This window comes from Crocuta crocuta, unplaced genomic scaffold (assembly GCF_008692635.1).
Source record: "Crocuta crocuta isolate KB4526 unplaced genomic scaffold, BGI_CrCroc_1.0 scaffold317, whole genome shotgun sequence".
Lineage (NCBI taxonomy): Eukaryota > Metazoa > Chordata > Mammalia > Carnivora > Hyaenidae > Crocuta > Crocuta crocuta.
Window position 1 is genome coordinate 4,118,326 of NW_027530984.1, and position 24,363 is coordinate 4,142,688.

Consider the following 24,363-nt stretch of genomic DNA (forward strand, 5'->3'; position numbering starts at 1 on the left):
TCTTTTGTGGAAACTAATTTGACAATAAACTATTAAAAAAAATAAATAAATAAAAAAAAATAAAAAGTACTTCTTTGAAACCCCCTCAAAACATTTGCCTGAAATTCTGAATCACAGACATCAGTATTTTCAGTCTGATGATCATAGATATTATAAATTTGATTTATGATATTTTATATTTATCTTTATGGATTTTAGTTTTTCCTACACATGAATTTTTAGTTTCATTTAAAATTGTTTTTGTTGTTTATTTATTTTTGAGACAGAGACAAAGCATGAGCAGGGGAGTGGCAGAAAGAGAGGGAGAAACAGAATCTAAAACAGGCTCAAGGCTCTGAGCTGTGAGCACAGAACCTGATGTGGGGCTTGAACCCACGAANAGGTGTTTTTTTCAGATACAATTACCACTAATGAAAAATGATTAAGGAAATAAAATAATATAGAACTAAAAATAAATAATAAAATGTATAATTTAAAAAGTACTTCTTTTGTGGAAACTAATTTGACAATAAACTATTAAAAAAAATAAATAAATAAAAAAAAAATAAAAAGTACTTCTTTGAAACCCCCTCAAAACATTTGCCTGAAATTCTGAATCACAGACATCAGTATTTTCAGTCTGATGATCATAGATATTATAAATTTGATTTATGATATTTTATATTTATCTTTATGGATTTTAGTTTTTCCTACACATGAATTTTTAGTTTCATTTAAAATTGTTTTTGTTGTTTATTTATTTTTGAGACAGAGACAAAGCATGAGCAGGGGAGTGGCAGAAAGAGAGGGAGAAACAGAATCTAAAACAGGCTCAAGGCTCTGAGCTGTGAGCACAGAACCTGATGTGGGGCTTGAACCCACGAACCGTGAGATCACGACCTGAGCCAAAGTCAGACGCTTAACCAACTGAGCCATTCCAGCGGCCCTGGTTTCATTTTTATATGGCTTCTGTTTCTAAACTATCTTTAGTACTAACTGCCTCCTTTAAACCTTATTATATTTCCATGAGCTAAACAATATCATGTAACAGTGAAATCCTGCCATTAAGCCAGCCTGTAAGGTACAAGATCTTGCTCGTTTCCTTAAGGAGTCCACTGAGGACACAGATACTGACTGCCTTTGGCTGTGGACCCTACTTCACTTCACCAACAACATAGAGGATTTTCCTCAGGGCTCCTAGAATCTATACATTTGAAGTTTTTGGTGTTTTTCTTTTTTGGCATCTTTTGAAGAGTGGGGATGATGACACCTTACAGACAATTTACACATTCAGGTTATGATCATAGTCCCATGGTTTCATTCTGCTGAATGATATTTAAGTTCATTTAATTATAACATCTCTCTGTTTCTTCTTGACTACTAATATCGGTTTTACTTGATGCTTAGTTTCAGAATTCATTTCCCTTTCCATACTTGCCAAATGTTATATACAGTGTTTCCCTGAATTTCAGGGGGTTCCTACTTGCCTTTCAGTTGCCACTTGTCTCTTCTAAGAAGAAAGCAGGTTATATATTTAAGCTATTCATTTTACATTATGAATGGCAGATATAACAGAACTGTTAACATTCTGACTTTTTAGAAGAGATGTGATTTATTACAAAGTTTCATCAGTATCAGCATGCTGTATTTCTGTTTCTCTTCTTCATTTTCTTCTATACTTTACTTAGGGCAAGCCAGGAAGAACTATATAGTTGTATAATGGAATCCAAAGTTACCCAGGAACATGTATATCATTGGTTTCCAAGCGTCATCTGGTGGCTCTGCTTTGCAATTACCACAGATTTTCATGTAAATGTTTCCTAAACTAAATCTTATATACATAAAATGATTCACTGCCATATATTTTACAAGTGATATTTCATGAGACACGAAGAAAACATTGTCATATGATTCTATTTGTGATGAAGTAAAACTATACCCCTGTTCCATCATTATTACCACTGAACACAATAACAGAATCCAGTGAATGCTTTCTGTTTGCTGAAAATTTAATAGAACTGTGATGTACTAGTATTATGTTCTCTCCGGGTAATGCCATGCACAATCATCTGGTCAAATTTAGGAATAGGTCCTGATACACTCATAAATGGGCTTTGTACACTTAAAATATTATACGATTGCATAGGATTATTAGTATTCTATTCATAAATACTAATGATCACCACTGAGAATATAATCTTTTTATCATGTTTGTAATCACTAAGTAAGAATTTCTCAAGCACAAGTAATTTTTTTAAAGGATATGAAAACCATTATGTCTCAAGTCTTTCACTCTTTCACAGAGAATATTCTTTGAAAATTGTAACAGACTACAATACATTTAAAGAGAAGGATAGGAATATTTCTGAGAATTCAGACTGCTAACATTTTTAGGAGGGGGAGGTTAAGAACAGTGGTGGGTAAGATTCTCCAAACGCCAGCCCCCTCTCCCCTCATGAAAACATAGGCACAATTTCATTCAGGCAGGTGGGTGCAGAAAATTACCTGAGGTAACAGACTCTGTGATATTCAAGTTGTTTAGAGACAGTCCTAAGGACTGGCGTGAAGATGAGGAGGATGTGCTACTTGAGGACTCGGACGGTGGACGAGCAGGCTTAGCTGTGTGACCAGTTTCTGCCTTCAACCGGTCATTTTCTGCCTTCAGTATTTCAATTTCATTCTGTTGTGAAGATGGAAAACATGAGAAAAAAATCCAGCCAGTCTGAGTGAGAAAAAAAATAACTCTTTCATCAGAGTTAATAATTTGGCTTATTAAACAAAGCATGCGGTGATACATTAAATAAACAAATATAAATTATGAAAACAGGATTTCCTTCCAAAGAAGGAAAATCATTAACCTATCCTGTTTCTTACAGGCATAGATTCATGTATTCACCAATACAGACACACTCACCCTTAGAATTTATATAAGTAGTTTTTGAATCTATCATATATTTGAGTAGTCTTCCAGGATTTGGTCCCATTTGAATTAAGAATCATTTATTTGAGTTCGTAAAATTTCTCATTTTAAATGTACTGTTAAATCTCACAGGGGGCGCCTGGGTGGCTCAGGCGGTTAAACGTCCAACTTCGGCTCAGGTCATGATCTCACGGTTCATGGGTTCGAGCCCCGCGTGGAGCTCTGTGCTGACAGCTCAGCCTGCTTCAGATTCTGTGTCTCCCTCTCTCTCTGACCCTCGCCTGATCACGCTGTCTCTCTCTCTCTCTCTCTCTCTCTCTCTCAGAAATAAATAAAACATTAAAAAAAATAAAAAAATCTCACAGGTAAATAGTGCCATTTGTATTAGTCTGAACTCAGGGAGAGTCTGAAAAACCAGAGGAAAACAGAAACAGTATCAATAAGGTGATTTGACATCACTGCAGAATTCCAGCCAACATCTGAGTTTTTGTTCCTTCAAAATGGAGCACTAAGCTCATAAAAACAACAAAAACCTTCTGACGAATACATACGGTCGCAGATAAGTCTGCTCAGCAATGAGCTTTGCTTATTTCAGTCAACTGTGGAACCGAGTGATTACCGGTTTACAATAATAAAATGAAAACATTCTGAGCACAGCCTGGCTCTGAAATTAGCCTTCCGATGCTTCCCCAAAATACAAAAGCTTTACTTTTACAGATGGCCTTCCCTATCACTGTTACTTTCATATTTAGAAGGCTTGTGTTAAATTTCTGTAGTTTCCTCATTATGTTTTTTTTCCCACTAGAAAATAGGCAAAAGTAATTGGAAGTCAGATGTCAAAAGAATGGAAAAAAAAGCCAACACAAAGGCACATCATGGAAAAGTGTAGACAGAAGGGTTGCAGTAGTTCCTTTAAAAACTCGGCTCTCAAGAGAATCCAATCACTGGTACAAGTGTCCTGAATGGCCCTTGAGTGCAACTGGGAAGTCTGTACTCCTCATTGCAGCCTCGGATTTGACAGAATGCTCCATTCAGTATTAAGAAATGAGGTGCAAAGACTTAATGAACAGAGTGTGTTTCCACAGTGGGTTTAAAAGTGAGATTTGTTTTTATAACAACCAAGGGTGGAAAATAAACAATATTTTAAATCTCTCCTCTTTGTTCCTTGAAGGTGCTTCAGCACTGACCTGCATCCGGTTCATGGCTTCCCGGATCTGGTCAAGGTGATGAGCAGAGCTGAGGGCCTCCAGTCGGATATCTGTTAATTTTAATTCCTTTTCTCTGAGCTCGCTCTTCAGCTGCAGAATTATCTCTGCTTCAGCCTCTGTGCATTCACAGATCCTGAAGAAGGAAACAAACACAAATCAGTAGTCAGGGAAAGCCAGAGCATTAGGAAAAGCAATGCTTCTTTTAAGGCTGAGCTGAAATATTATCCAGCAGCTACAGAAGTTATTCGCTGCCAGCAACACCTAAAGAGAAGGAGAAAGAGTTTTACAAATGGCAATACATTCACAGGTTCAAAACTGAAAACAGTAGCTGTCTTTTCCCTTTAATCCTTTCTTCCAATTTTCTGAAGTTCAAAAACAATCTATTATTACTGCTCCCACGAATTAGGGCTGCAGAGTCATCGTATGACACTATCTCATTCTCCCATTGTTCAAGGGACTTAAGTCTCTATTTTCAACTTATGAAACATCCTTTTTTAAAAGCAGTTATGATGTTCCTAAAACACTGATTTCTTTCTTTCTTTTTTTGTAAAATGGTCCAAAGAATAACATTATTTGCCACAGCACTCTCTTCAAGTTACCATGAAAATCCACTATAAATATTATAGAAAATAAATCAGAGAGATTAGTTTTGGATATTTAACTCATGGATGAGGGTTCTGCAACCTTCCTGGTAGGCTCAGCTGATTTAGGAGATCGAACTAATGAAGCTAAATCACAGGTTTCAACCCATGCAGGCAGGCTAGGCAAGCGCTGCTTGAAAGTCATATACATTATTTCCTTACTATTTTATTGTTATTGTTGTTTTGTGGGCAGTTTTGCAGGAAATAGGGCGAAAAAACTTGTATTAATGGATACCTCTTCCATTTAAAATACGAGGACTATATTTTTGCTTTGTTTGTTGCTTACAAAATGGCAGTGTTATGTTCCTCCTTCCTACACAAGTGATGAAATTATCTAGGACATACAAATGTCTTAAATGGTCCTACTAGTGGCGCTGTCCTATGTGACAGTTCTCTGCTAGTCATTGTCAAGGAAATTTGATTTAAACAGTATCTACAAGAGGGAATCGCCACATCCGAGTACATATTCTACATCCTAAAGGTTTCATTCATTCTTGTAACATCAAATAGTGAGCAACTATAAAAATGCTATGCTAGATTCTCATGGAATTAAAGACAAATGGCGCCTGGGTGGCTTAGTCGGTTAAGCGTCCGACTTTCGCTTAGGTCATGATCTCGCGGTTCCTGNTTATCTTTGAAATGCATGCGAGTGATTTTAGAAAGAGCAAAAGCAGATGCTGCTTAGGTTAGAACCTGGGTCTCTGCAATTTTCATGCATCACACGCCATTTTACCGGGATCTATGCTTGTAGATCACAGGGCCATTTTGCCGTTTCTTTGGTGGCCAGACAAGGGGTGACCTGCATCGAATGCACAGTGAGACAGATACATGGACAAACGCAAGTGAAACGGAGTGAGAATAATGACTCAGAAAAGTAGAGAATGAACTTAAAAAACACGCCAGTTCTAATATGTGGAAAACGAAGGAGAAACAAATGCTGTCCATAGTTCTAAGGAAGATATGAAAACGATCGGCACAGATGGTGTTGCCGCTGTGAAAGTACAACCGGACTGCATTTAGAACACAAACATGGGCTTGGCCTGAAGTTGCTTTCGAAAAAGACTTCAGCATCCTGCCGACGGAGTGACTTACGCTGAGGCGGACTGCGAGGGCTTCATGGATGCAGACCCACAGTCGCCCGCATTATGGGGCAATTTAGGGGATGCTGGAAGGGATGAGTCGGTAAGCTCTTCAATGTCCGAATGTGAGGAAGGAGGCTTGGTGGACTTTTTCTTCCCAAAGGCTTGTTTGAATGAGCTTCGCAGCTGCAAAGAGGACAGAGATTACCTTTCCTGTCTATTTGCACTTGACGAATTTTGCTTTGGGGCGTTAGTTAGTGTGCAGGTGCTATCCTAGCCACTGCCTGGGGTCAGTATGTACAAGCAGAGGATTAACAGCTGCAGCACGGTATCTCTAGAAAAAAAATGATACCATGTCTTGTGGTTTGTTTTATTCTTATATTAATCCAGCGCAGCGCAAACGCGGAAGGCTTTTAAAATAGTGCAAGGGTCAAGGGCATGGCTGTCAGAGCACTCATTTAAAACTAAGTACCTTGAAGGGATCTCCACTCCCAATGCTCCTCTCTTCAAGGCAATTTGTTTTAAATGGCCACTTTAGCGCTACAATCAAGTCATGTCCTGCTGACAGTATAAACTTAAAAAGCAAAATGAAATCAAATTCACCTAACACTTCGTTAATTGTGATTTTCTATTCAAATTTTTCAATTCCCATACTATTGAAAACCAGAATTGGTATCCCCTACAGCTCTATTCAAAAAAGTCATTTTACCTCTTCTCTTGAAAATTTGCGATTAAAATGAAAAGACACAAAGAAAAGACATACAAGGTAATCTGTTTTTAAAAGGTATAAAAAGCCTACTGCCAAAAATGAATAGCATTCATGCCAAGGTAGGGTATTTTTTATAGATGCATGCCAAATTGTCCACGGTTTATATTCACCTCACTTCCTCTAGAGTTCACCTTGCAGAAACATGAAAGAGTGTGGAATTACAAATCAAGGGAAGGAAGGCTGATCAGTATTTTAAAATATTACCTGTATAAACATTTTTTAAAACAAAAAAGATATTTCTTTCATTATTTATAGTAGGCACTCCAGTAAAATCCTCTGACTGTTGCATTTTGGATTTCATCAAGAGCTGTACTTCTTTAAAAATTTACTTTTGTTTCATGGTATTCAAAGAAACCCTTTATGCCATGGTTTTTAAACATTTTGCTGTGATGGCATCTTCACCTTTGTTTTTAGCAATTGCTTCACGTTATCATAAATTACATCTCTAGCAAATGTAACGTGCTGCTCTGTTGAAGTATTTCTCTATTTCTGCTATCTTGTCTTGGTAAAAAAATAGAAGGCAGACACTAATGTAGTTGATTTCTTATGAGGTGAAGCTTTAGTTACACTAAAGTTACTCTGTTGAAGTGAGAGATGAAGAGACTGTCAAGGTTTCTTCTGTCCCTATTTTTATAATCTATTTCTTCTCCTCTTCCCCCATCCCTATCATTAGTACCTTCACCACCACCACCACCACCACCACCACCACCACCACCAAGACCATCTTTTCTTCTTTCTCACCTCCACGATAAATCCCTGCTCTGTCATTTATTAACAGATTTTATCTTATTTTTCTTTATAACACTCTACAAAGTCAGTATTATCTTATTTTTACAGATGAGAAAATGCAGGCCCCCTCAAAGTGTGAAGCAGCCTGCCTGTGGTCCAAATAATAAGTGCCAGAGGTGGGATTCAAACCCAAGTCTAGTCCTGACTACAACATATGCTCTTCATCACCATGCCACCCTAATTTCAGGGATGAGTAGGGCCCAGTCATTTGAATGACATTCTTTGTAAACCGCTACAGATTTCTAAAGCTCATAAGAAAACAAACAAACAAACAAACAAAAACTGACTCATTGTGCAATAATAAACTTCTGAATGAGATGAGATGACCCTGGCTTACCCAGTTTTTCTTTTTCTTTTTCTTGGAGTCAGCATCATTACCACTCCCGATGCTGGAATGGCTTGTGGCGCTGTTGATACTAGAAACACTTTCAGAGGAATGCTGTCTTCTGATGCGGAGATCTAGCAATACATAGAGAGTATCACATTAGCTCACAGACTTTCACTGTGAACAAATCAGGATTTCAGGCTTCCTGAGAGGAAGTCTGCTAATAAAAGTCAACATGGCTTTGTACAAATCAGTTCAGTGCAGTTTTGGTTTTATAAGTGTACTAAAGTACAACCTTATTTGCTTTAATTAACTGGGTTATCTGCATTAAGATTCACTGAATATCTCATATAAGTCTGTAGCACTGGTGGTTTAATGAGTTCTGAGTTTTACCCAAAAATGAAATGTTATGGTACTGATTTCTACTGAATACCTGGATCAAACAGATCTTCCAAGTGATTTACTCCAAATGATTACTCCCATGGAGTAAATGGAAACTCGTCATCGCATGAGAATTAATTGTGTCTTTTTAATATTAGTGCTTTGGATAAAGCTACTGAAGCCAAGTATATTAATTTTCCATTTCATAGAATCATACCATGATGGAGCCAAAACAAACCTTGGATATCATTTCAACACTTCAATTCACAGATGAGAAAATTGAGTGCAAAGAAGTAACCTGAGAANGCAGATAGCACGTGTAAACTAAACAGAATACATATTTAAGACAGTGCAATTCTTCCATCATAATCCCTGCCTATGACTTGGAAGAGTAATGACAACAATAATCATAACAACAGGTAATAATAAAGCTTTTACTCTGTGTTGACTCTACCCTGGGATCTTCTAATTTTATTAATAAAGCAAAGTGTTGAAATGAGTTTAATTACTAAAAGTCATTTTACCAGAGTCACAGAGCTGAAACACAGTAGAGCCAACCTGAGACCTGGAGAGATTCTAATGTGTGTTGTGCTACCCTGTGATACGGGCTTGCATACTTCTAAACAGCAGGTAGTGCTTCTCTAGTCACACAAGATAATTTGAAAAAAAAATGTGATATTTAATCACATTTTGATGATACCCACTTACTCCATAAAATCAGCTTATACTTATAGTACTTAGTACAACTAAGTACTAAGTAGTAAGTAGTACAACTACTTATAGTTGTTGAAATTGAAATTTTTCTTACAGTAAAATAAGTAGTTTTACTTACTACTTACAGTGAACTGATATTAAGTGTTAGTGAAGACACTAAGAATTCATAAAATTATTTTTAAGGTCCAGTCTACTTTAAGGCCAAATCTATTATTATATTTAATTGGCATCAACGCAGATGAGCCAAGCAAAACATCTCAGTAGAACTTATGTCAGAAATTACTATATAGCTTTCAAAAAGTTTCCACAGAAACAATAGTATAAAATCAAAGCTTTCCAGCTGACAGATTTATTTAACAGTACAATGCCCTGTGACAATGAAACTATAACTGGTTCCTCTTAAAACACATAATCAGTGAGCATATGTGTGGGCACGTAACATATGTATATATATCTCCATTCTTACAGTCATATATATACATATCAACAAGTACCTTAATTTTTCCATTAAAATAATAAATATGCTGACAAATTTTATAGGAGGCAAAAATAAAACTATTTTTCAGAATCTGTAGGTTTTGGCCTCTTAAAAATACTTTAAAAAATAATGATGCGCTTACAAGCCCAAAACATTACAAATGTCATAACTTAAGCATTTATGTGTGGCATTTTGACTGAACAATAAAGGAGTATAGCATCTTTTAATCAACTAATATGGAAGTTACATGAATAAAGAAAAGGAGAATGGTACTTATTTGTATTTTATTTTATTTATTTATTTATTTATTTTTAAATATTTTTATTTATTTCTAGGAGAGAGAGAGAGAGACAGCATGAGCAGGGGAGGTTCAGAGAGAGAGGGAGTCACAGACTGAAACAGGCTCCAGGCTCTGAGCTGGCAGTCAGCACAGAGCCCGACGCGGGGCTCGAACCCAGGAACCGCGAGATCATGACCTAAGCGAAAGTCGGACGCTTAACCGACTAAGCCACCCAGGCGCCCCTACTTATTTGTATTTTAAATTTCTGCTGTGCTTGGCTAGAAGTTTTTGTGATCAAGATACAGTATTGCTTAGGTTTTTTTCCCTAGTAATTGACTTTCACAAATAAAGCAATCGTACTAGATGTTAAGGTACTCTAGAGTTTTTAATATATCCAGTACTAGTAAATTGTATTTGGCTTTGATTAACCTTCAAAATTTGAAAAGACAGGTAAATTCTTATAATCATAGGTCAAAAGTGGTCCTTGTAGGTATTATTTACTTTCAGTTATGAATGCATTTACCAATAAAGAATGAAGAGAGAATCTGGACATAAAACATAGTTATTGAACTATATTGAATTCATTATACTGACAAGCAAATTTCAATAATATCAGAGAATGAAAGGAACATATTTTATTCTTCTCTAACAAATTCTTGCTAGTGTTTGTAAGTATTCAGTTCAGTACATGTGACACTATAGAGCTTAGTAAAGAATGATTGACCAAATGGGTATCAACCTTATGCATGAATGGAGAAGCTTATTTTAAAAGTCTGCATTTCAGTTACATGTTTGTTCATCCATTCATTCCTACACCCACCCTTTTCACCAGCGATGCCCAGTTGAAGCTATCGCTACCACTTCCCTGCTTTACAGCAAGAAGAGCTATCCAAGTTCAAACCATTCTATATACAGTAGCTAGAGAAATCTTTCAAAGAAAAACGTCATCATCATTCCCTTCCTTCAGACTTCTCAGGAGATTTTCATTTTCATAAGAAAGAAAACATTTCAACTCTTAAAAAATGGTCTAAATGACTCTCAGTAATCTGGTCAGTACTTTTCTCGCCAACCTGGTTCTTCTTATTTTACCTCTGCTCATTTTATCAGCTCTATGAAGGCACTAGTCTGTTTTCTATCTCAAGACTCTTCTGGAATACTCCTCTTTCAATATTTGCCACATATATTGATAATTATTCCTTGGATCTCTCCTGAAATGTTGCTGTCTGGGAAAGGCCTTTTCTGACTATGCGCCTCTAGCAGGTTCCTTCTACCCTTGCTTTCTATGACACCTATTCTTGCCCATTTTATAACATAACTATTTTGGCATGCATTTTCAGCTACACCAACAATCACAATTTTGCTTATTTTCTGCTCTCGCACAAGATTTAAGGTTTTTTTAAAAAATATTTATTTTTGAGAGAGAGAGAGTGTGTGCTCACGAGAGTGGGGTAGGGGTAGAGAGAGAGGGAAACAGAGGATGCAAAGCAGACTGCTCTGACAGCAGAGAGCCGGATGCTGGGCTCAAACTCACAAACCATGAGATCATGACCTGAGCCGATGTCAGACGTCCAACCAACTGGGCCACCCGGGTGCCCCAAGTCCACAAGTTTAATGGAGACAAAGATTATATCTGTTTTGTTTACCACTGTATATCCAGGACATTGTGCAGACTATGGCCTGTGGTAGGCAATCAATAATCACTTGTGGGTAATATTATTCTTATTCATTCAACACAGCTATGTTTGCCTAACATTCCTAAAAATGTATTCACTGTTGATAGCAATTGACTCCCTGTTTTGCTGAATGTATTTTGTACATCTCAAGGAAAACCTATTCTATGCTTATACACAGAAGCAGTGACTTAAAAGAAACAATAGTACATTTTGAAAAATAAAAGTAAAATTTTCCATTACTTCACCTTTCATGTATGGTTATATACATGTATCTCTATATAGTTAAAGTTACACAGAGATCTATTTATAACCTTTTATGGCAGTGGACTGTGAGCCCTGGAGTGCGGGGGACTTTTATTTTTTAATCTTTGTATTTCAAGATCTAACAGAGTGGCTAGTACATATCAGCTGCTCAGATAACATTGGTGCAAGAATAAATAAATTTATTCTATTATGGACTGCTATTATTTTTCAGGCTCTGTTAATAAATGGGATGCACAAATAGGAAAAAGAAAGTTACATTAATCAATTATGAGATTTTTGTCATAGTTTGACCTGTGTATAAAAGTGTTGTCTCACTCCAAAAAGATGTTGTCTCACTCCAAATAGATATTTACCTGACATAAATGTGTAAAGGTCTCAAAAACCAAATCTCAGTATGATTTCAAACTATAAGTTTATAGCTTATACAATCACCATAACAACCCATGTAAAGATACATAAATAGTCCAACAGACTTTATTTTCTGCATGTGATGTCAATGGTCAAGATAATAAGAATCAGTTTGTGTTCACTGAATTTATATTAAGTTTCAATATTAGAGAACCTAATCTAAATATCCTATATACACTTATAATTATTTGTTTTTATTGTTTTTATATCTTATAAAATATTTTTAATCTTTCTTGACCAATTTGAATATTAACTGTTATCATTTTGCTCAGTTTATGTACCCCTCCCACATTTGTGAGCAGAGGAATTCCTTTTTTCAATTCCAGTAGATATATTAGGGTACCTGTTGCCTAAGATAAAAGGAATCCTTCCAGAAAGTTTTACTTCAGTGACTTGTACTGTGTTAAAGAAAGGATTAAGTCTTTTTAAATCCCTTCTGGACCTATTTACGACATGAAGATTTAGAACATAAGCTGCTTTATTATAGCTCAAAGATAAGCTTTAAATATGCAGTAATTTTCCATGTGCATATAAATCAACTCCCCCACATGGAAAGTTGCTAAATACTTAACAGAAGTAGCCCCTAGAGAACTAGTTTGTCCTTTAATTTAAGTATATCTCCCTTTATAATTTTTTTTCTAAAATTTAAATTCCAGCACTTAAAACAATATATTATTTTAATTTATTATTTTTTAAAAAAATTAGTGTTTATTTATTTTAAAGAGAGAGAGTGCGAGCAGAGGAGGGGCAGAGAGAGAGGGAGACATAGAATCCGAAGCAGGCTCTAGGCTCTGAGCTGTCAGCACAGAGCCTGACGCCTGGCTCAGACCCACGAACCACAAGATCATGACCTAAGTCAAAGTCAGATGCTTAACACACTGAGCCATCCAGGCACTCCCAAAACTGTATTTTTTAATTAAAATTCAAATACACCCCTTTTGCGTGTCAGGCACCCCCATAGCCACTTGGATTCAGTAAACATACCACTCTATCACTGATAAGAAAAGGCAGATCTTATATAAATTAAGGCACCAAAGTATAATACAAATTTTGATAGAGGAACTACAGTTATTTCCAGAAACATACCACAAGGGAACCTCATCAATTTTAAGGGTCAAGGAGGCATATTTAGGCTAACTCTTGTAGGTCTCATAAAGTTTTTATGCTGAACACGTAAGGCAGAAAATTTTAAGTAGAAATAACAGAACATATAAAACACTTTTAGAGAATTACAAGAAGTTCAGGGTAGTTGAAATATACAACGTGACAAAAAGCAAAGCATAAGCTCTGGAACAGTGTCTAGCAAATCACTGATAATCACTAAATATTTTGAGTGAATAAAGCTGATGAAGAGAAATTATGTCATGTTAAGAAGTTTGTATTTCATCCTAAAAGCAATGGGATACCTATAGATATATGTTGTTGGCAAATGCTCTGGTTTCAGTGTGAAGAATGATATAAAGTGGTGTAAGACGAAGGGCAGGAAGGATTTAGGAGTTTGTAGTCACAGTTCAGGAGGGAGATGAGGGATGGTATTAGGCTCAGAAAAAAAGGGAAAACATCCTAGAGATATTTAAGGGGTGGAATCAATAGAACTTGGTGATTTAATGAATGAGGAGAGGAGGATTTATGAATGAACGCCTAGATTTATGGCTATATGGAAGAATGGTGGTGCCATTTACTGAGGCAAGCAACACTGAAGGGAAAGCAGGTCGGAGAGAGAAGATGACAAGTTCAAATTTGGAGATGTTGAATTTAGTGTGACAAAGAGACATCCAAGGATAACCAAATGGAGCTCTCTCTTGTGCAGCTAGATATATAGATCTGTAACTCGAGAAGAGCCTGGCCTGAAGAAATATATTTGACAGTTATCAACACATAAATGATAATTATAGCCAGAGAATTAGATGAGTTTATAGATTTTTAGATTGGAGAAGGGAATCACAATGCACAAAATCATAATGGAAGAGAGTTTAGGACTGGGTTCTAAGAAACATCCACATGTAACAAATGGATACAAATGAGTAAACCCGCAAAAGAAACAAAGAGATTTCAAAGGGACAGGAGAAAAAACTAAGAATGTGAATGTTACAAACATTAGAAGAAATTAATGTGTCAAGTAGGATGGAATGGACATCAGTATTAAATGCTGTCTGCATTTCAAATACAGTAAGAATTTTAAATGTGGTACTAGACTTAATGTTGTGTAAAACATTTGTGATCCCGGAGAGAACACTTTTGGTTTCATGGTAAGAGAACCCACACTTCAAGGGCCTGAAGTGTGACTGGCTTCTGGAGACATTGAAAGATTCCATAAAATGTTCTCAGAATTCATCGTGAATTGGAAAAATACACACAAGATTTATAAAAGCATTTGTTTAGCTGGTGAAGAGTTGAACACGTTGAAAGCCATTGAAAAGAGGTAGGACATGAATAAGTAGAAACTATGCAAAGAAAAAACTGACATGACATTAACACAAATCATTTCTTCAGTGGGAATCTAAGGGATGGAAGTGGTAGCAAAGGAGATGATCTTACTATTGTTTAGAACAGATGATGCATAGTAATAATTAAAAGCAGACTAACGTTTATGCCCTTTTTTTATTGCTTTTAACATAAGAAGTGTGTCTTTTTATTCCTTCCACCCATAAGGAGCTAATACCTAGTTCTTGGTATTTTACCATATTGATTATTTTATTTTGTTTATAGATCTAGAATTTGATACTCCTTACAGGGTTTGTTTTGCTGGAAGTCAGATATGAATGTATTTACCAACCTCCCCATCCCCACTTCCACCAAATCAAATGGAGAGAAATGTCTGTACTACTATAAAAGCAAATTCCTTAAGCTTAATAAAAAAATTATTTGATAAGGAAAACTACTGGGGATTCTGACTGCATTAATACCAACTTACTCATGATAAAAGGCAATGCCATTGAGTAAAAGCAGCTTCACTCTAATAAATAAAATAGATAATCATTATATTGGATGAAAAATGGCAATGTTTCTAAATATACCTTTGGGAGGGTGGTCTGGACCGTTCAGTGCTCCCTGAATAGCTGCCTGGGCAGCAGAGTTCTGGGCCTTCAGCATTTCAATGGTTTCTCTTAGTTCTATAAGTTCAGACTCCTGTGAAACAAATAGAATTTAGAAGTTTTAACACTTAGAGAGAAAAGCAAAATGTCCTTGTTTATAAATTCACTATCAACTGGGTTTAATTTTATGTAGTGCTAACCTCCTGGGAGATTTGGATGCCTGACTAACCTTGTCAAGTTGTATCTAACAACTTCTTATTTAGCTAAATGTAAAGGAGAATCTAAAATAAAATGCCTTGGTTAGTTTCTTATGAATGTGATCTGAATAGTCTTTATTCCTTGTAAAGCGTGGCACCTAAAGTTGACCAGTTCAACATAAAGCAAGATGTCACATTGCTCCTTTTATACCAAACCTATTAATACCACCATGATTACATCACAGAATTAGCCATCAGAATTTTACTGGTGAATCATATTGCATTTTACTGTCAGCCAGAAACCCTGATTCTTGCTGAATGAATGACTTCTGATTTTGTCTCATTAATTTTGCACTTGGGGAACTGATTCTTCATATCCAAGTATAAAAAGAACTCACCCCAACTCATTGCTACTAAATATCATATTATTAAATTCTACTTGGCAAATCAAGGTTGTCATAGATTCTGATATTTTTTATCCAATAAGATTTTTAGCATGGAGAACTCAATTTTACCAAGCCAAGGCAACACCGGAATTTTTTAAAGTAAATAGAAATATATGCAATACACAGTCCTTAAATAACAGTTTACCAAAAAAAAAAAAAAAGGTATCTTACAAATCAAAAATTTTTATAAAACATCTATCTCTGATTGAACTTAGGTAACTTTAAGAATTGTCCCAGTGAACATACAAATGTGATCTTTCACAGTTTCTAAGTGAATTATTTAACCACAAGTGACTACGAGGCAGCATCAGGAAGACGTGCCTTACAGGAAAAGGAAGAAGAGTGTTTTTCTAGCATAGGCAGTATTTCCATCTGGAGCCTCCAAACCAGGAGTGTCCAGAATTCTTGGCCATGATAGCAACTCTAAAAATTAGAATTCTGTCAGCCTCATAGAGAATTCCTAGGTAATGTAATTGTCATTCGTTATTTTCTCTAGCATCTTTGGCAGAAATCCAAAGAATCAGGCTTGAGTTCTTCATTCCATAGTCAATAACTTATTCCTACTCTCTGTCTTGCAGAATATGCTAAAAAAAAAAAAAAAAAAAATTAAAAACAANAAAGGCAATGCTAACTGAAATGATATCCAAGTTTGGAATAGATACCTAGCACATCCTATAACTATTTTCACTGGATATCTGACATTTCTAATGGACACAGATATTAAAAAAAATAAACCATCTTATAAACTTCTAGTAGTTTATAAGTCAAAGAATTACATAATGAAATCAGTAGCAACCTCTTGGATTCATAGATGGATCCTTAAATACTTGACTGTAATTTCATTTGCATATATTTATCACAAAGGAAAGATAGCATGTTTGTGGAAGACTTCCATTGTCCTAATACAAATTTTGTAAAAAAAAAAAATACAAATTTCAGAATAATTTCTCAATCTCTCCAAGTTCTAAGTTTTGTCCCTTGCTCAATTAGTAATATATAAGTTTACCGAAATTTAATGTATTTTCCATTTTAAATAAATCTCCCAGTAGATAAAAGGCTTACTGAAAATTCATTCTGCTTTTCCCAGAAAATTATTCACAAAAGGCAATCTATTGTACGTACTTAATGAATCACATAATTTAAAGAGTAATTTTATAATATACATACTAGAATACAAATTAAATTTTGATGAAAATCAGATTTTCATCCTTGAATTTAAATCAGTAGTGCTTGTATCATGGATTAAAATCTGCTGAAACATCTGGCTTTAAGTTGAAAGAAGAAAAATAGAATTGAGATCTCATACTTAATTTTATGAGTAAGCTGACTTATTTCAGTGTTTAAGTTTTAATCTTTTCTAGAGAAATCTTTTCTCAAAACTGTTTTAAAAAGATTACAAGTGGAATGTTCAGGGAATACTGCTTTTAAAAAATTGCAGTTAACAGGAGATAGAAGAATGATCACTTTTAAAATTAAGTATCTTTAAAAAAGAACAATAGATATTAAGAAGGTTAGTTGTTATTCAGCATGGCACAGTAGATCCAAAGGAAGTGTAACTAGGTAACAAATATATTCATTACGTAATTCGGAAAAATCACATACCTAAAAAAATTTGTTTAGCTGAATTCATTTTAGTAGTACTTCAGGGGAACATCCTAAGTATAAGCAAGCACCTATAAACTATTCCGGTGTCTTTAATGTAAAAAGATAGGTAAATTTGACATTGATAATCTGTTCAATCCTGAACTAGGTATCTGTCTATATATGCAAAAATTCCCTCCTTCTTTCTTATTTCAGTTAATGAGATCCATCTTCCACCTCATTAAAACTAGAGCTATCCTTTCTCTGACTCTTCCCATATGATTTTTCCCTTTGCTTTAAATATTTTTCTCACCATTAAAGGCCACGGTAGAATGAGTTTGAAACCTCTTAGTTTGCCTTTCAGAAAAACAAGGTCCCTTCTCTGTGTTTCCAGAACATTTAAAGCATTCAGCTTGTTTGGTTGTTGTAGACTTTTTCACCTGACTTATGATCTCAGAAAATGTTGGGGTGATTTTGTTCAAATGTCCTGGTCTATGTTAAACAGATGTTTCTCTCCTAAGAATAATGTAAAGCTTCAATTCTACCTACATTTTATTTTATTTTTATTTATTTCTAAGAGAGAGAGAGAGAGAGAGACAGCGTGAGCAGGGAAGGGTCAGAGAGAGAGGGAGTCACAGACTGAAACAGGCTCCAGGCTCTGAGCTGGCAGTCAGCACAGAGCCCGACGCGGGGCTTGAACCCACGAACCGCGAGATCATGACCTAAGCGAAAGTCGGATGCTCAACCGACTAAGCCACCCAGGCTCCCCTCTACCTATATTTTAACAAGAGGGTGTTTGATCACCTATGGTGTCATATAAAAACATCAGTGACTTTATTATTCATTATAAACAGAAAGCCTGGATATGGCTAAATCAGTGAAATAATTTCCTTTGGAAGGCAACAAAGTCAGGGTTTCTTTTCTCTCTTGTCCAGTAGTAAGTATATAAAGATTAATATAAGGCACTTGAAAGTGAAAACTTGACTGAGATATATAAATTGCTTTTAAATAGTTTATTTCCAGTCTTTGTTTTCTTTTCCTTCATAATTATAGTTGGTTGTTCACATTTATTTTTAAGCCATATTTTTCTAAGGTGATTATAATGCTTAGAAATTGCAATGCTACTTCCAAGTACAATTATGAATTCCTCTTTTTTTCACATATAATTAGAAGCAAGTTCTAGAAGTAGCCAAAAATATAATCATTTGATACTCTGAAATATTTTCATATAGTTTCATTATTTTGAAAGTGACCAAGTAGAAGATACTTGAGTTTTGGGAACCTCTATTAAACTTTCAGGGGGAAAAAACCAGGAGAATGTAAATGCCATCAAGATATGGATTTAAAGCCTCTTCTAATTCAGGAGTGTCCATGTTCCCACTCTCTTTATTATACACTAAGGAGAAGACTGAGGCTAGGATAGTTCTGGACCAGATCTTGGGAATAGATGATCAGATCATAGTTAATTGATATTTCTCACTTTTCAAACATGGTACTTTAAAACCTGGGAACTAAAATTCATTCACCTACAATAATGATGTCCCAAATACCTGGCGATTATGTAAGATTCCAGTTTTCCATAAAAGTTTCTTGTGTAAAAACAGCTGGATGGAGTCAATATCTTTTCCAATTGTTTTGTACATGTCTCTGAGGCTAAACAAGTTATCAAGGTCAGGCTTGGAATGCTTCAAAATGAGATGGTCAAATACTTGGTCATAATACTCACCTTGCTTGTTCTCTCCAACCTAACTTCCTAAGTGCACCTGACCTCTTTCCAAATTCCTCCTGGCCACAGGCCTTGTTACAAATCCTACAAGCTTGGCAATAAATCTAATCAACCAACTTGACTTTCTAGGCAAGGTTCTTAAAAATTTCCACTAAACCTGTCTTTTGCTTCCTCACACTGACACTCAGTTAATCTTATACTCTCTAGCTGTAGTTTCTTTGAACACATCCTACTCCCCACCCCTATGTATATGCCTTGAAATCTTGTAAATTTTTCTACAGAAAGAACCCAGACAGTCCTGGTTCCAGCAAAATACACTAAGATCACCAAATCCCAGTAGTGTAAGTAACTTGCATTGATGAATAACTTGTGGATTCAAATTACTCTATGGGAGGGACAGAGAGAGAGAGAAAGAGAATCCCAAGTAGACTCTGTGCTGTCAGCGCAGAGCCCAGCGCGGGGCTTGAACTCACAAACCATGAGATCATGACCTGAGCTGAAACCAAGAGTCAGATGTTCAACCAAATAAGCCACCCAGGTGCTCTTTGAAATCCTAAATTTTTTTCATAATCTGTTACCTACTGGAATATAAACTCTATATTATAACCAGTTATAATCAGTTTGTGTATATATATATATAAAGCATATATATATATACACACACACACTATATAATATATATCATATACATATAATTCACTGCTAAATTCTCAGTAGCTAGAGCACTCTCTCATACAGAGTAGAAATTCAGTATAACTTTGGTGAATGAATAAATGGACAAATGAGCCTTGGAACTTCAAGAACAGAGTTTCAAAACCTCTGCTCTATATGCTCTAATCTTTTCCACAGGATTGTTGGATCACCAGAGAGCAATATACCCTTTTATCTCAGCTCCCTGAAGAAATGACTTTACTGAAATATGATTAAATGTTATGCCCTCAGCTTTTAGAGAAATGTCTATTTGAACAGCGATTTTGTCTTTTGTTATTCCATGACCCCAATTTAAAAAACTTTACAATAAATTTGTCCTTGAATTCAGTGCCAAAAAGTTTGTCTCTCCGATCTAAATTATGCTCTTCTGGTCAGAAAATGAGAGCTAGACATGCCAAGCAATCTCCCTTTGTGTCTTGGCTTCCTTGACATTCAATTCCATTTCGTGCTTTGCAGTAGTAATTACATAGGCTCAGGCGTCTTGTTATATACATTCCTCTACTGGTTTTCACTAGATTCTGTTACCAAATTGGGCCATATAGTGTTGCAATTAATTCTATGATTCTCAAAACCACCTTGGAAATAGGCAAGTTATATATCTCAAATTAATAAAATAAATTACTTACTAATGCTGTTGTATGCATACAGCTTGCAATGAGACAAACAGTTGCTTTATTTTCAGTTAAAAAAATGTGAAGGCAATTTCGGACATCATGGTATCTTCTGAGAAAATTTTATAGTTTTGGCAATGTTACGTTATGAATAATGACTTACAACTTTAAAATTCCAGGTACTATGCAGATGTACTGAAAAATATTCAGGCATTGTTCACAGGCATTATGAAATTAGCAAATTCATAGCTTTCCAATTTTTGTAAGACATTTTGCTTATAAATATAAAGGAATTGAAGGAATATGGAGGGATTAAAAAAAACCCCACTAATTATGACTTCTTAAAGATATGGAGACTTAAATATTAGCCATGATTTCTAGTGATATGTCTGGCAGATGGCCACTGATGAACTTGGTTTATCCGACATTTTTTTAAGGAGAAAAAGGAGAGCAATGTAAGAAAGGTGACATTTTTGACTATCCTCTGTATGTGGTGTTATATAGTATCTTGTTCCTCATGTTTCTGCAAGGTAGTTATCATAATCCTGATTTTTAAAATGATGAACTTAAAGTAAATAAATAAATGCAATGATGAATTTAAGGGTCGGAAATGGAAGATTCCTCAGCCCTTAAAGAGGTTCCACTGATGGGGTGCCTGGGTGGCTCAGTTAATTAAGTGCCGACTCTTGATCTCGGCTCAGGTCGTGAACTCACAGTTCATGAGTTTGAGTCCCACATCTGCTCTGTGCTGAAGGCATGGAGCCTACTTAAGATTCTGTCTCTCCTTTTCTCAGCCCTTCCTCTGCTTGTGCATGCACTTTCTCTTCCTTTCTCTCAAAATAATAAATAAACTTAAAAAAAAAAAGCAGTTCTGCCTAGATCCACACTCAAGCGTCCTTGTATTCTTTCGCATTTGGCTATCCTAAAAGACCGTGTAGTCCTATTTGCTGAGTTCTTAGGTTACATAGTGAAGTGGTAAACTGTACTGCCTCTCTCCTCCTCAAAAAAGATGAAGATAAAATTCCTGTGCTCAACAGGCATCTGTCATCATTCCTTACAGAACAGGTTTGACAAGGATGGATAGTACTCTCTTTCATGGGCAAGGGGGATATCTGTGAAATGGGAGGAGGAAAGATAAGGGCAAAAAAAAAAAAAATAGAGTTTGCTAATTACACCGGGCTATTAACAGGAATATTTGATTTTTCTCTTTAGTTGGGTTGTTCACTCAGGTTGGGTTTTTTCTTAACGTAAAACCTGGTAAACCGACACAATGGTAACACATGCTAACTCTCTAAAGCTAATGACATACTTTACAGAACTAAAGACAAAACTGAAGCCATCTCTACTGACAGATATAGGTAAGATTCTGAAAATATACAAAGCTTCTCAGATTTTGGATCGCTGAAAATTAGATGAAAACTAGATATCTGCTCAGATCATGCACATATGCAGGTTTCACAAATGTTTCCATACAATATTAGAGACTGCGTCTGTCTCTGACACCCATCCAAGGACTCAGATTAGGGCCAAAATAATGTCACAGAGGTAAGTTCCTGGTCATCCCATGGGAAGTGTCCAAACGCTTTCTAGGCAACGTGAACCTTTTTGATACGTCTGCCTTGTGACCCAAATCCTCTGTTTCTTTCTTTTTAGAGTTCCTTCTCCCACTCCATAAAAACCCTTCAGGTTTATTTTAAAGCTTTTCATATAAATTAACTTTACTTTTCAAAGACAGCATCCCCAGATGCCAACTGGTCCTTGTTAGCACAGATAACCCAAATCTTCATTTAGCATTCTGCATTTCTAAACTTCAGCTCAGAATCAGTGTTTCCATTTCATTTCACAGATGCTGTACCCTGAGCGCCTTTACTCTGTAGAGCTCTCACTCCCCTCCAGACTTTCCTCATGCCTATCTCAGATTATAGCTATGGTCCATAACTGGGCTTATGGACCATACGAATTTGTGAAAATTCTTGTCAGACAGTAATTTTTGTCAACTGCATAACAAATTGTTCCTGGAATATTCTAACACTTCTCCTATACAACTGCTTCTCTTTCTTAAAACATTTGGTATTTTTGGGGCTCCTGGGTTGCTCAGTTGGTTAAGTGTCCGACTTCAGCTCAGGTCATGATCTCACAGTCCGAGGGGTTCGAGCTCTGTGTCAGGCTCTGTGCTGACAGCTCAGATCCTGGAGCCTGATTCAGATTCTGTGTTTTCCTCTCTCTCTCTCTCTCTGCCCTTCCACCACTCACACTCTGACTCTCTCTCTTTCAAAAATAAATAAACATTAAAATTTTAAAAAAATTGGTATTCTTCTAATAGATCCAGTCAGAAGTGAAACCGACGGCCTAGAAAAAACTGTGTGTGTGTGTGTTCTAATATAGATGGATCTGAATCATAAGTCTTTACAAATTAAAATCTGACAAGAAAAGGTATTATCTTGTCATTGTTCCACTCTAATATGGAATGGATCCTCTAAAGCAGTTTTTCATGGAGCTGCATCTCAGGCATTGTTTAAACACCCTATGTAACTTGCTGTCTTATTTGAAGCCCTGTGGTGATTCTTGAACATACCTTCTGTTCCGCTGTCATAGTTAGACTTTGCAGTCGACCAGTCATATTCCCTAAACTCTTTTCAAAAGCTGCTACAAGGTGAGCCTGTGAACAAAACAGAAGGAACACATTTTGAATGTCAGGACCTTACGTGGATGGGTGAAAACTCTTCATTTTATAAAATGCTGAATCTCAGGTATTCTAACTCTTTAAATACTATGACCATTATGGTTAGCTCTCAATGATGACTCTCCTTTAACATCAAACTTTACTATTTCTAAACTTCAGTTTAAACTCAGTGTTTCCATCTCTTGACATTTAATGTGAGTTCAACTTCTGAAAAGGGATGGCATTTTGCAAATAACAACACCTTCTGACTTGCATCTCACAGAGGATTTGACACACAAAATGCTGAATAAAGTTCTGAGTTGCCAAGTTTTTAGGCTTCAAGCTCAAGGGGAGGTCACTGCAATAGTCAATGGACAAATGTTTCTCCTTTTTCTACCTGCATGATGACCTTTGGAGATATTGTTCGCTCCTTTATTGTAATGATACTCTCCTTCGAGTGTCAGACATCTGCTGACAGCTATAACATTATCTTTCCTCTTTCTGTGCATACAAAGAATTCAATCGAAAAGAGTTGTCTTCACTCTCCGAACTCTTTTCAATAAAATGGCTTTTATTTCGACTTTATTCCCTTCAACTAAAGAAGTGCAGGTTGGCCAGCTAGAAATAATATTCAGTCATATTTTATTTAAGTTTTTATGGCTTTCGGGTTTTATTTTAAATCTCACGGAATTATACATATTGCTGTATAAAACCATAGCTCTTATGATTAAGAAGTATTTGACAATCTTACAGCTCTAAAATAGGCCAGTTTCTGTTGACATGCTATTAGCCAGTAGCTTCACCCACGGAATATTAAGCATGAAGAGGTGCTTCAAGTTCTCACAGTGGCTTGAAGAGAACTATAAATGTGTTATCTTAAACTCATCTGATTTTACTGTGCCCTTACAAAGTTACACTGATGGAATATTTCACAGCCTGCATCTACAATAAATAGGTGTAGGGGAAAATTTGGTAATCCTTGGCAAAAGATTAATTTTTTGAGGGAAGGGAGTAAAAGGACACTAAAATACATCACCTCGTAACTCTAGCAGAGTTAAAATGCTGACGTAACTATTATCGGATGAATCACAAGAGTCCAAGAAATTAGGGCACTGGAAATTTATTCCATTATTGGTAACAGCCAGAAGTTTATTCCATTATTGATAATAGCTAGAAGTTTCATTATTGGTAACAGCTAGAATTTATTCCATTATTGGTAACAACTAGAATGTACAAGTCCCTTCATGGTACCCAGGTGTCTTTGTTCTTAGCTCTGAGCTTATCCTGGGGTCCCTTTCTTTTCATACACTCACCAGCCAAGTCATAGAGAGAAAGATAATTGGTGGAGAATACTTCTACTAATCTCCAGTCCACCAGTACAATCCCTTATTCTTTTTCCACTCTCGCTTCCCTCTTTCTTCCTCTCCCAAGTTCTCTGTCTCTCTCTCTCTCTGTCTCTCTCTCTCACACACACACACACACACAC

The 24,363-nt window shown here is 36.0% G+C and overlaps 1 protein-coding gene across 1 annotated transcript in view; it reads right to left on the reverse strand.

Annotated features, from left to right (window-relative positions):
* Positions 1-24,363, reverse strand: part of NAV3 (neuron navigator 3) — a 256,522-nt gene that overhangs the window by 33,585 nt on the left and 198,574 nt on the right. Inside the window, exons 20-25 of the mRNA XM_077770208.1 lie at positions 22,791-22,874; positions 14,926-15,037; positions 7,723-7,844; positions 5,841-6,013; positions 4,087-4,240; positions 2,485-2,659 (exon numbers count right to left, since the gene is read on the reverse strand). Of these exons, the coding sequence (XP_077626334.1) occupies positions 2,485-2,659; positions 4,087-4,240; positions 5,841-6,013; positions 7,723-7,844; positions 14,926-15,037; positions 22,791-22,874 (820 nt within the window). The remainder of the gene's footprint in view (positions 1-2,484; positions 2,660-4,086; positions 4,241-5,840; positions 6,014-7,722; positions 7,845-14,925; positions 15,038-22,790; positions 22,875-24,363) is intronic.